The 12,335-nt window shown below is 33.9% G+C and overlaps 1 protein-coding gene across 2 annotated transcripts in view; it reads right to left on the bottom strand.

The window, feature by feature from the left end:
• Positions 1-12,335, bottom strand: part of LOC117168992 (fatty acyl-CoA reductase wat-like) — a 20,193-nt gene that overhangs the window by 4,358 nt on the left and 3,500 nt on the right. For both annotated transcript variants that reach the window (XM_033355023.1, XM_033355024.1), the window contains exon 2: positions 3,921-4,002. In XM_033355023.1, coding sequence (XP_033210914.1) covers positions 3,921-4,002 — 82 coding nt within the window. The remainder of the gene's footprint in view (positions 1-3,920; positions 4,003-12,335) is intronic.

The following is a 12,335-nucleotide window of genomic DNA, read 5'->3' as shown; positions in this document are numbered from 1 at the left end:
CTTTCGATTATCTTATTTTGGAAATCTATGCGCACATCCGGTTTCTGTAGTTTCTCAATTTTGATTCGCGTTTGTTTTGCTTTCTTGGGTCTCTTTTTTCTCCAACCCCGACCTAAGTTAATTTTTGAGATCAGAATGTAATGGTCAGTATTGCATTCAGGACCCCTCACGACCCTTGTATCTTTGACTAACTCTCTAAGTCTTTCATCCGCAACAACAAAGTCAATTATACTGCGGCTATTTCCTTTAGACCAGGTGTACATGTGGATCATTTTATGCCTAAACCAAGTATTTGTAATAAACAGACCCCTTTCTAAGCATAGACCAATGATTGTTTAAATGCTAAGAAATAACAATAAGTTTGACTGGCAGCTTCTCGCTGGTGCCAAAGTTGACTGGCAGGCTGTCAAACATGTCAAAAATTTGAGTGATAAAACGTCAATTTAATACTCTAGAAACCCTTTAGGGATAATTTTTCAGGTGCAAAGAACTAACCAAAATTTTGAATGGCAACTCCTGAGTGGTGTAAAACTTGACTGGCAGGCTGTCAAACATATAAAAAAATGACAGGATGACAATTAAAACCTTCATTTTAGTACTCTTAAGACCCATATGGGATGATTGTTTTGGTGCAAACAACTAACAAGAAGTTTAACTGACAGCTCCAGAGTGATGCTACAGTTGACTGGCAGGCTGTCAAACATGCCAAAAATTCAAAAGAAGAAACGTCATTTTATTACTCTTGAAACCCATTGGGAATAATTGTTTGAATGCTAAAAACTAACAAAAAATTTGACTGGCAGCTTCTCGGTGATGCCAAAGTTGACTGGCAGACTATCAAGCATATACAAAATGACAGGATAAAAATTAGAACAGTTACTTTAGTACTCCTGAAACGCATTGGGGATGATTCTTTAGGTGCTAAAAAGTAAGATAATAATTGATTGGCTGTTCCTCAGTCGTGTAAAATTTGACTGGCAGACTGTCTAGCATGTCGAAAATTCGAGTGAAAAAACGTTATTTTAGTACTCTTTAAACCGATTGAGAATGATTGTTTCGGTGCAAACAACTAACAAAGAATTTGACCGGCAGCTCCTGAGTAGTGCCAAAGTTGACTGACATTTTAATCAGCAACCGAATAAAAGTTTTATCATTTTCATTAACTAAAATTTTTATCTATAGGATACTTCTCTAAAACTAATATGTGTGTAAAAAAAAATACACTATAAAAATCTCACTTTTTACGTAAATTCGCAGCTCGCAACAATGGGTTTCAACTGTACTAAAATGACATTTCTTTACTCGAATTTTTGCCAGTCAACTTTATCACCGCTCTGGAGCTGCTACTTAAACTTCTTGGTAGTTGTTTGCACCTAAAGAATCATCCCCATAATGGGTTTCAAGAGTGCTAAAATTACGTTTTTCACTCGAATTTTCGACATGTTTCACAGTCTGCCAGTCAACTTTGGCACCACTCAGGAGCTGCCAATCAAACTTCTAGTTAATTTTTTGCACCTAAACAACCATCCACAATGGGTTTCAAGAGTACTAAAATAAAGGTTCTCATTGTCATCCTGTACTTTTTTTATATGTTTGAATGCCTGCCAGTCAAGTTTGGCACCACGCAAAAGCTGCCAGTCAAAATTTTTGTTAATTCTTTGCACCTAAAAAATCGTCCCCAATGGGGTTCAAGAGTATTAAAATGACGCTTTGTCATTCGAATTTTTTACTTTTTTGACAGCCTACCAGTCAACTTTGGCACCACTCAGGAGCTGCCAGTCAAAAATCTTGGTAGTTATTTGCATCTAAAAAATCATCCCCAACTGGTTTCAAGAGTACTAAAATGACGCTTTGTCACTCGAATTTTTTACTTTTTTGACAGCCTGCCAGTCAACTTTGGCACCACTCAGGATTTGTCATTCAAACTTCTCGTTAGTTTTAAGCATCCAAACAATCATTTCGCGTGGGTATGAAGAGTACTAAAATTACGTTTCTTTACTCGAACTTTCGACGGTTTAAGGGCATGTGATACTTACAGTTTTTCCGGTTTTTTTCCACAAAAATGAAACTTTTTAAAAACTGAATTCGGAGATGCTATAAAATATCATAACGGACGTCCCCGGACTCTTTTTTGAGGGATAATAACAAAAAAATGTATTGTGCTGAATAAAAATTGTATGCATATGCATTATTTTGAGGTTACGTCATTTTTCATCTCTCCCTTTCCGATAATCTGGAAAGTATTTATGAAATAAACTTTTTTGATTGCCTGCAAACAAGGTTAGTTCTGGGAGATTAGTTACTATGTTTATTTGTAAGTTCAAAGTTTTCGGCCAAAAATATTGTGTAGTTTGGAACTAACGCTCATGTGAATTGTAACACACATAACTTCGAAATATACACGCACGTTGTTAGCAATATCCAACAATTTTTGATAAAAAAACACAAAAAAAGTGTGTGGAGACGTCCGTTAGCATGTTCGCTATCATTTCCCAAATTTTTAAGACAAAATATTTATTATTCTAGAAAAAAAGCCGGGGGAATCTAAAACTGGTAAAATCGACAATTTTCTAAGTATCACATGCCCTTAACGATAAATTGTTTCAAAATGCATAAACAGCTGTTAGCCACTAACTAAAATTGTCCACGTGGTATATGGATGATCCCTTACACAATGGGCAAAAAAATTAAGGATGTCCTTGATACGTCTTTGGGACATCCCTAAGACGTCTTTCATAACACGTCTTTTCGTCATCCCAGAGATGCTCTTAAAACGTCTAATGACTGTACGAAATATGTCCCGAGAACGTCCATGTCTTTAAGACGTCTTCAGGTCATCATTAGAAAATTGGACGTCTTAGAGACGTCGATTGACCTGACATAGGACGTCCTAGGAATGTCCCAAGGACGTTCTTGGGATATAATTAGTTTTGTGCCCACTGGGTAAATTTTTCAGTGTGCGATTTTGATATATATTTTTTCCTAATTATAAATTATAAGTTTCAAAACAATATTAAGCTGATTTACGTACTTTTATTATTAAGATGGTACTTGATAACTGGTCCATTTTAACATTTTCCAGCATTTGTTGAATTCAACATAGTTTTGACAAAAATCAGATCTTTAAACAGATAGTTTTTCTGTGACTTCTGTGACTTCAAGCATTAAAATAATATTGCTGATGGTGATATTTCAAATAAAAGTAATTTATTCTACTGCCAGAAATTTTTAAACAATTAAAAAGACTTATTTTGTTTATTTTGTTACACGAGTCAATGTATTGTAAATTCCATCGTTTTTTTACTTTATTGTTTCATGTTTCGTCCTAATGTAAAGAAATAAAATTGATTCTCTACAAAATTCTAGAAAAATGTTGTCTTATTTTATGCATATCTTACGTTATTTTCGCGAAGATATGTATGCGATCGTTTGCAATTTATTTTTCCTCAACAATACAATTTAATAATGTCATAAAATCAAGGAAGCAAATGATTTAATAGTTTCAACAACTCTACATCAAGATTGTTAAATTAATTCTATTTTGATTTTTAATCACAGCATAAGATTGTATTACTAAGAAAAAAATTATTCTTTAAGGATTTTATACATAATTTCGTAAAAATATCGAAAATAACGTGATATAGGAAAAAGAGCTAACAAAAATTTTTCTAGGACATCAAAAAAAAAAAACAAGATATTTTGTTAGGTTTCAAGGAATTTTTAAGAATTCAATTTTCTAATGTAAAAATCGCAGCCATCCCAATTTTTTAAGGACTGCACCACTGCCAATGTTTTTTTCGTTCTTAGGAAATGGCGGAAAATATTATTTGAATTCTTGAAATCATGGAAACTTTTTCCCATATCAAAAAGTAATAATTGCTTTGCAAAAAAAAATAAAATTCATAATAATTTCTTGTCACCTGATATAGGAGGGTCGTAAAATTTTTCATCGATCGTTTTTCTGATGCAGTTGGAATAAAAGGTCGACACATGAATAAACGCCTGAAAATAAGAATTATATAAGTTAAAGAAAAGTATTATTTTTCAGATATGTTATTTGAAATAAATGGAATATACGTCCCCAGATTTCGGGACGATTAGTCTATCCCCTTTTCCAGGTTACCAAATTTTTCGGGATGATTAGACGCAGCCTAAAATATATTGGTTTTCATCTTGTAATTTTTTATTTAGGGATTAGTAAATTGCAATGTTTATTTAAGTTAGACAACATAGTAAATGTTTATCTAAGAATCTTTAACCATTTTAGAAAACCATTTGCTCAGAGAGATTTTTAATTTTTCGAATTTTGCGAAAATTTTATTAGAATTAAGCACAACTGTTTCTGAATTTTCTGAATTTTCTGAATGTCTCTGAATGTTTTAAAATTACTTTTTGTCCCCTTGAATTCCGCTTCATTTCCTTAAATTTATTTCAATTCTTTTGAATTCCCATAATTCATTTAAATTATCAGCATTAATTTTAATTCTCTAAATTCGTGATAATTACTTGAAATTACTTCAGTTGTTCTGATTTGTCTTAAATTCTGTTACATTCTATTTAATCCTTTTAAATGATTTGAAGACCATGTAAGACTTAATCGATTCCTACTTTACCGACACTGTTTTAGCAATACACTGTAAAAAAAGATTTGTGTAAAATTACAAAGTTTAGGAAAATTAAATATTGTTTTAATGTATGTAAAATTACATCCTTTAGAGATGTGAATAAAAGGACCCTCGAACAACAGTGTAATATTACACACTCGATAAAAATAAAATTACACATTCCCTCGTACGAACTTTACATTCATCAGGTAAAATTCAGTCGCAGCGTGTAAAAATACCATGCGTCGGTAAAATCACTTTCCTGTGATTGAAAATTACATCGAGATTTTTAATTTGATCAAAGATCTTTAATTTTACCCTGGTGGAAACTGTAAAATTTTTGATTTCTAATTAATTTGAAATTTACAATAATTAATCAAATAATATGTGAATACGAAAGCGTCTCTCGTGTTCGTTGTTTATCGATGCCTTCATCCTTCAATTTTGGAGTATTTTTATTTTTAATGCAAGAAAACTGACAGCTTTCACACAAAGTAGACCGAATCCGAGCTATTCCTATTTTGCCTTTTACATTTTCTGCTATTGTAACGGAAAAAATTCGGTAATGCAAAACGTATATTTCATATTTTTTTTTACGGAATATTTAAACGTCAAAAAAATACGCATAATATCTTATGGGTTTTAGGTGAGTGGTAACGTGTCCGGCTTGTGTTTCTTCAATCTCCATGAAATTGTATGAAGTTTGAGCTTTCGTGTGTTCGAAACCTGTCGCCCTAATAAATTTTATTTTATTCTTTCACATAATGAATTTTACATTTTCGCATGTAAAATTATCGGCCGAATTGGAATATCACAACAGATTCGTAAAGTTACTCCGATACACGAGGGTCGTTTTATTTACATCCACCAGAGATGTAAAATTAAATAGATTTTTTTTACAGTGTAACTACTTACGTCAACACGAATTGGAAATTTTTTGGAAATTAATTGAAAGGCACTGAAGGACGCTTGTGTGGCCCTAAATTTATGGAAATATAAACAAAAATTCTTAAAATGTTATAAAATTTGTAAAAATGTTATAAAATTGAAGCTTCTTTGAATTCGTTTGAATATTACTGAATTATCTGAATACTTTGTATTCTTTTAATTGTTTTGAATTTTACCATTTAATAGTGAAATTAAGTAAGAATTGTAAGCATTGCAAATTTTTAAAGAAATCTGTATTAGCATCAGAGAACAACAAAATTTATTAACGTCTTTAAGGCCTTGTGACGAGTGGGTCACGTTACCAGATTCCACCTTACCGACGTTTTTTTTATTTCCTAACTTATTTTTACACGATGCGCCACATTGAGTTGAAAATTTAAGATAATAAATAAGAAGCACGAAGAAAGGTGGGTCTAGTCCTAAATGTTTATAATATGAAAAAATATTTTTTTTTGTGAAATTTTTTTTTATAATTATTAAAATTTAGGACCAGAACCATCTATCTTAGTGCTTCTTATTTATTATGCCAAATTTTCGACTCGATAGAGCGCTTCTTGTGAAATTAAGTTATACAAAAGTGTCGGTCAGATAGGAATCTGTTCACGTGAACCACTAGCCACATGGCCTCACAGATTAGATGGATCTATGAATTAAAAGTTGTGTAAACTAATTTTTTTTGCATGTTTAAAAGCATCTAAACGGTTTGTTAAATATCATCATTCCGATTTCGTGACATACCTATATTTGAGATATCGTAGTACCAAAAGTAACAATAATTTTAAACTTCTGTCTAGTCAAATCGCTTTATTTATCGTTTTATTAAAGATTCTAATAGTTTGTTGCAGAAAAATACTGTTTTTCCAGCAAAAAACAGGTGACGCTCCTATTCTGCAATTGCGCGCATCTTTTTTCAGAAGAAACTTAACTTAAAAAGATGTTTAATACATAGCTCCATCTAGTCGGAGAAGACGTAAAGAATTTCTGTTATTTTCTAATGATAATAAAATAAAATCCTAAACTTTAATTAACATCTAAATCAAACAATTTTGAGAGTTTATTTGGCTATTAATCGGTCTTTGATAACTGATAAAATGCAAATCAAGAAAGCTTACAAATTCAACAAATAAAATTTTAATCAATGTAATATTGACCAAACAAATCTAAAAAAAATTATTTTAAATTAGTGTCTTTAGAAACATTAAATTTTATATACACATTATACTATTCGAAGAATCTTATTAAAGTATTCAAAGAATCTTCCTTAGATCACCATTATTACAGACATCAAGGGTAATGCTTACATATATGGAAGGGCTTTGATTAATGTAATTAAATCATAGATGAAACAGACATGCGGCAATCACGCATTTAGAATGTGCCGGAATGCCATGCTATAAGTTTTGATTTTTAATCATTTTTTTTTAATTATAGAAAAGTAATTCATCTTAAACTTCTATGAATGTACTAAATTACGACCAACATAGCTCTATTTTTTAGTAATCCCATTCCTACACAAAATTTTAATTAATAATTAATTTTAACTAGAAGGAAGTGATTTTTCTTAAACTTGCGTAAATGCACAAAATTATACAACAGAAGTTTATTTTTGAATAATTACATCCCTATCAAAAAGAATGTTGCATTTTTGATACATTTTTGAGCAATAAGCACAAAATGAGTAAAAATAAATTTGTTTTCAAATAATATTTTGAAATGGCTCATTAGAGATATATATGTGATGACTTAATAATTATGCGTCTTTTTTATGCTACCAGGATTTACTAACATGTTTTGAGGCCTTTTAGGCATTCTCTTCAGGGACATTTAAATAAGAGACTAATATGGAATATTTGTATGTTATGTTAATATTATTTTTTTTTCTGGCGTTGGTTGAATCCAACTGTTTTTCTTTTAATGAAAATATTTTTGGTTGTTATTTTTACTATTAAATTATTCGTTGAAAATTCACCTTTATGTTAGTTGAAAATTCTTTTTTTTTCTGTTTGCTTGCCCTAGCGGACCGAAGGAACCTAATGGAGCCTCTACAAAGTACCCGTCAAGACCCCATTGGATCCCCATTCGGTTCCTTTTTAAAAACCTAAAAAGAAAACAGCAATATTAACTTTCAAACTGTTGAAATTCGGATGCTACGTTAAATTTTCTATTGGAAACTCATGGAGTAATCGCAATACTTTTTTTGCAGCGGGAAAAAGTTTAAAAAAATATAAAAGATCTATAACGCCTGTTGACTGCTACTTACAGATGATGCGTTTGAAATGTAGCAGTCAACAGGCGTTATACGTCTTATATTCTTTTAAACTTCTTACCGTTGCAAAAGAAAACTATTGTGATTATTCTATGACCTTCTATAGGGAATTTTAACGTAGAATCCGAATTTCAACCATTTCAAAGTTGATTTTGCTGTTTTTTTGAGTTTTTTAAAAAGGAACCAAATTCGGTTCCTTCGGTCCGCCAGGGTGAAGATTGATCTACTTTAGTATGAAATTAATCTTTTTTTATAGAAAACTAATCTTCTCAGTGTGAAGTTTCCTCTTTTCTGTTAAAAATTCAACTGTTTTTTTTTAATTAACATTTTCATTTATAATTCAATTTTCTTACTCGAAGGTCAAACCTTTAGGTTGAAAGTTCAATAACCTGGACGAACTCATTTTTTCTTTTTTGACTGAAAAACCAACCCTTTGTTAAAAATCCCATAATTTGCTTGAAAATGCATCTCTTTTGGGTAAAAATTTTATCTTCTGCGGTTGAAAATTCAACTATTTTGTTAAAAGTTACATTTTTTGTAAAGAATTTATTCTGTCGTTGAAAATTCAACTGCCTTTTAAAAAAAATCTTCTTTTTGGATTAACCAATCGACTATTTAATTTAAAATTCATTTTTGAAAGGTTGAAAACTCAACTATTTTTTTAAAATTTCAACTACATTGGTTTTGCCGCTAGGGAGATAGAAGTCGGCTGTGTCTTTGCGACAGCTCGAGCTTTTTTAACGTTTTTGGACTGTTTCGGCAATTCCCTTATTTGTGCGCACAGTATTTTAATTTTTTGTGCACTATTCGGTAACTTCTTGTGCTTTTGAGACTTAATTTGTGTGCTCAGGGAATCGAAAAATGACGTGACTAAAAGAACTGTCACATTACTCTATCGTTACTGTAGGTAAGCTACCCAGTGTGCACTACTGAGAAGCGGGTTGCTAGTCAAGGGGCGTTCTGCTTTTCGCTACAGGAATGCTTGAATCGCCCCTAAAGTCTCCAAAATCCATTTAAAATTAGATTTTTGTTTGTTATTCTCGTTTTTTTATTATATTTTACTTGATTAAGATGTCTTGCTCATCTTCACAAACGCAGCAAGTTACTGCTGTTGCATAACTTGCAATAAAGTAATTAAAAAACTTGCAAATGCGAAAATTTGCTCCTCCTGCAATATTGCTTTCCATGCGAGATGGTGCTACTTTTATGACGTTGAACAAACGAATGGTGAACTCTACTTGTCTGTAAGTCTTTTCAAAACTGCTTTGCGATGTCAAACAGAGAACTCCAGCCTGTCATGGATGTTGAGGAGGTTGAGGCAGACGAGCTTGCTGATGAGGATATCCTGAATTCCCTAAGTATGCATAGGTCAAATTTTACTCTGCTAAGCAACCTTGGGCCACACAACGATTTTCCTCCTTTGAGTGGTGCTAATTTGGAATCTACTAGTGTCGTACTGAGTCGTACCAACTGAACAAAATTCTCCCTGTCCCGTCCCTTTAAAAATCCCCTCGAAATCAAACACCATTTGCAAGGGGAACTCATCATCCTTAAGTGCACGTACGAGAAGCGTATTAGAAGCCTGGAAAAGGTAGACCGCGACATAGAGATAATAATCACGGGTATTCCAGTTTCCACTCAGGAAAAGCTTCCAGACCTTGTCGACTTGATCTGCAGACTTGTCAAGTCGAAAACCAATAAAGTCAACATCGAGGATGGTTTTAGATTTCCCGTTGGAAACAAAATCACTCTTAACCCAATAATCGTGAGGTACAACGTCGCTAAACTTCGAGATGACTTGGTCGTAGCTAAAATTAATAATAAAAAATCTCTAATGGTCCACGATGTGGATTTTAATCCGACTGACGGTCCTGTCCTAGTAAACTTCTCGGTAAGGCTTGGACCTTCAGCAAAGCAGTATGGATTCAATAGCTTGTCCAGGTCAAAAACATTGGTCCATGAACTCTTCTTCAGTGATCCGCTTTCAAGACTCGACGGGTTTATCAGCAAATCTTTCTATATTAAACCCCTCTCCCCCTTTTACCCGATGTCTTGCGTATCTCCATATGTAACGACGTGGATTCTACTTTGGAATCAACTTATTTCTCTATTATTAATAACTCTTCTCCGGATGTTCATTTGAATGTTTCTTTCGATCCCAGTCTTTCTCATTGTAGCAGGAAGCGAGGCAAGCCTTGCACTTCAAACATATAAAGTTGAGATCACTTCCTCCTAAAATATGTGCTATCGCAGACATCATCCATTTGTATAACATTGATGTTTTTGTGATTTCAGAAACTTGGCTTCTTCCTGATATCCCCAAATGTGCGATATTAATTAAAGGTCTTAGTTTAGTAAGAGCTGATCGTAGAAACTACAAGGTTACGAGAGGTGGTGGGGTCGCTATTTATATTAAAGATGATCTTAGCTACGAGTCTGTGTATAACAATCATCATCTATTTTTAACGGGTGTTCCCGATGAAATCCCTGTCGACCTATGCCTAGTAATATCTATATTTAAGAAACCGCTTCTCGCAATTCTAGGAATAAATAGAAGTCCAAATGTGGCGCTCTCCTGGGACAGTGATTTGTAGAGAACTTAGCTGTTGCTACCTGTGAATAATATCACATGATTTGCTTAGGAGATTTAAATATCAATGCGGAGGACATCTCCCATACATGCTGGTCTAGGTTACTTTACATATCACGCTCTCTATCGCTCAGACAGGTTATCAAAGAACCGAACTGCTCGCATTCAATTTTGGATCTTAACTTTGAAAGCGACGACCTCCCACTCTTAGAATCGAAGAGTGGCCAAGCTATCAAGAAAATTTGACCATGACTTGCTTTTCTGCGACATAAACCTAGATCTATTAATAAAACCGAGTGTATATCGCATAGGTAGGAACTTCAAACGTGTGGATCAAACAGAATTCCATGAGGCAGCAAGTCGGGTGGACTGGGACAGTACATTAAACCTCTCCTCCTTGGATGAGAAACTGTATCAATTTTCTCAAATAACTTTCAGCCGTACTAACATGTTCTAAATAGCGCACTTCAAAAACTGTAGTATATAGAGATAAATACGTCCTCCTCCGTAACCTCGTAAAAGATAAGCCCTCTTTCAAACACATGTGGGAAAAGGTAAACCTGACAGGTATCTGGCCAGGAAAAATACAGTTCCCTTGGGGAGATCCACTTACGGATCCCACTAGCATTAACAACTTCTATGTAGATACCATACCGCCAACGGTAGCATATCAGTTGCACTGATCCGACATCTGCAGTCATCTGCTAGCAACATTGTACTTGACTCACAGAATACTTTTGAATACAAGGAAATTGACCTTAGTCATTGGTATGAAGCTATGAGATTGTTCACTTCGACAGCTATGGGATCGAATGGCATAAATAGTTCCTCGTTTTATCTTTGTGTACTTTCGTGCCTTTCTGCATTAATAAATAGTATGCATACCTCGTAAAAGCAAGGAAAGTTTCCCTCGGCATGGGGATTAGGTATTTTTCGTCCAGTTTCTAAATGCGACAGTCTGCAATGATTCTGCCTTACCTTTTGAAGGCATTAGGAAAGATCTGTCTTCAGCAGTTGCCACCCTTCATTGACAAAAACAAAGTACTACTCCCCAATCAATCGGGGTTCAGGAAGAGTTTTTTTGCTGCAACATTTCTTCTTTACGTCTCGGATGAAATAAATAGGTCATTGAACTCTTCAGAGGTGACCCTGAGCTGCCTTTCTGGACTTATCTCAGGATTTCGAGACCGTTGATCATGGGCTGCTTTTGGAAAAATTAGAATCCATAGGAATAAGGGAGACATCACTAGCTTGGTTCACAAGGTTTCTCTCAATTATATGTCAGCGAGTCGCAGTATCAAGCTCTCAGTTTACACTCATAAACACCTCAAGGGGCGCTGAGTAGCCTTACCATGTTCTCTGTTTGCACAGACAACCTTCCTGACTCCGTGATGAAATTTTTGCATAGTGTAGAGTGGCTATCTCCATGGGCAGATTGAAAATAACCATACACATGTATGCAGAGGATATACAGGTGTACCTGTATACAGGAGCAGCCATTATAAACGCGGTTTTAGACCATATCGCTGGCTGGACGAAAGATCGTACGCTGTTCATTAATCCGACAAAATCTGTAACTCTAACTATAGGCAGTTTAGATTGCGAGCTTCTTCTTAATTTCTCAATAAATGCTGCTTAACTTTCCATTGTCTCGCAGTTGTAAAATCTTTGGCTTATAATGCAGTCGAATTGGGCCTTGAAGAGCAAGTATCTAAAGACGTTAATGCCGCATATATACGTATACGAAAATTGTTTCCATTTCGTCGCGCTTTCCCTACTAGTACTAAACTTCTATTGCGCGAATCGCTAATCTTGTCTCTTTTTGATTATGTACCAGGTGTATACATATGAAACCGGTATTTTTTCAAGAAAAAAACACATTTATTTCAAGAGAATGATAACAAATATTTTATTCAAAGTATGCGCC

The sequence above is a fragment of the Belonocnema kinseyi genome, chromosome 3 (genome assembly GCF_010883055.1).
Source record: "Belonocnema kinseyi isolate 2016_QV_RU_SX_M_011 chromosome 3, B_treatae_v1, whole genome shotgun sequence".
NCBI classification, from domain to species: domain Eukaryota; kingdom Metazoa; phylum Arthropoda; class Insecta; order Hymenoptera; family Cynipidae; genus Belonocnema; species Belonocnema kinseyi.
The sequence above is the reverse complement of the archived record's forward strand: the minus strand, read 5'-3'. Positions and strand labels throughout refer to the sequence as shown.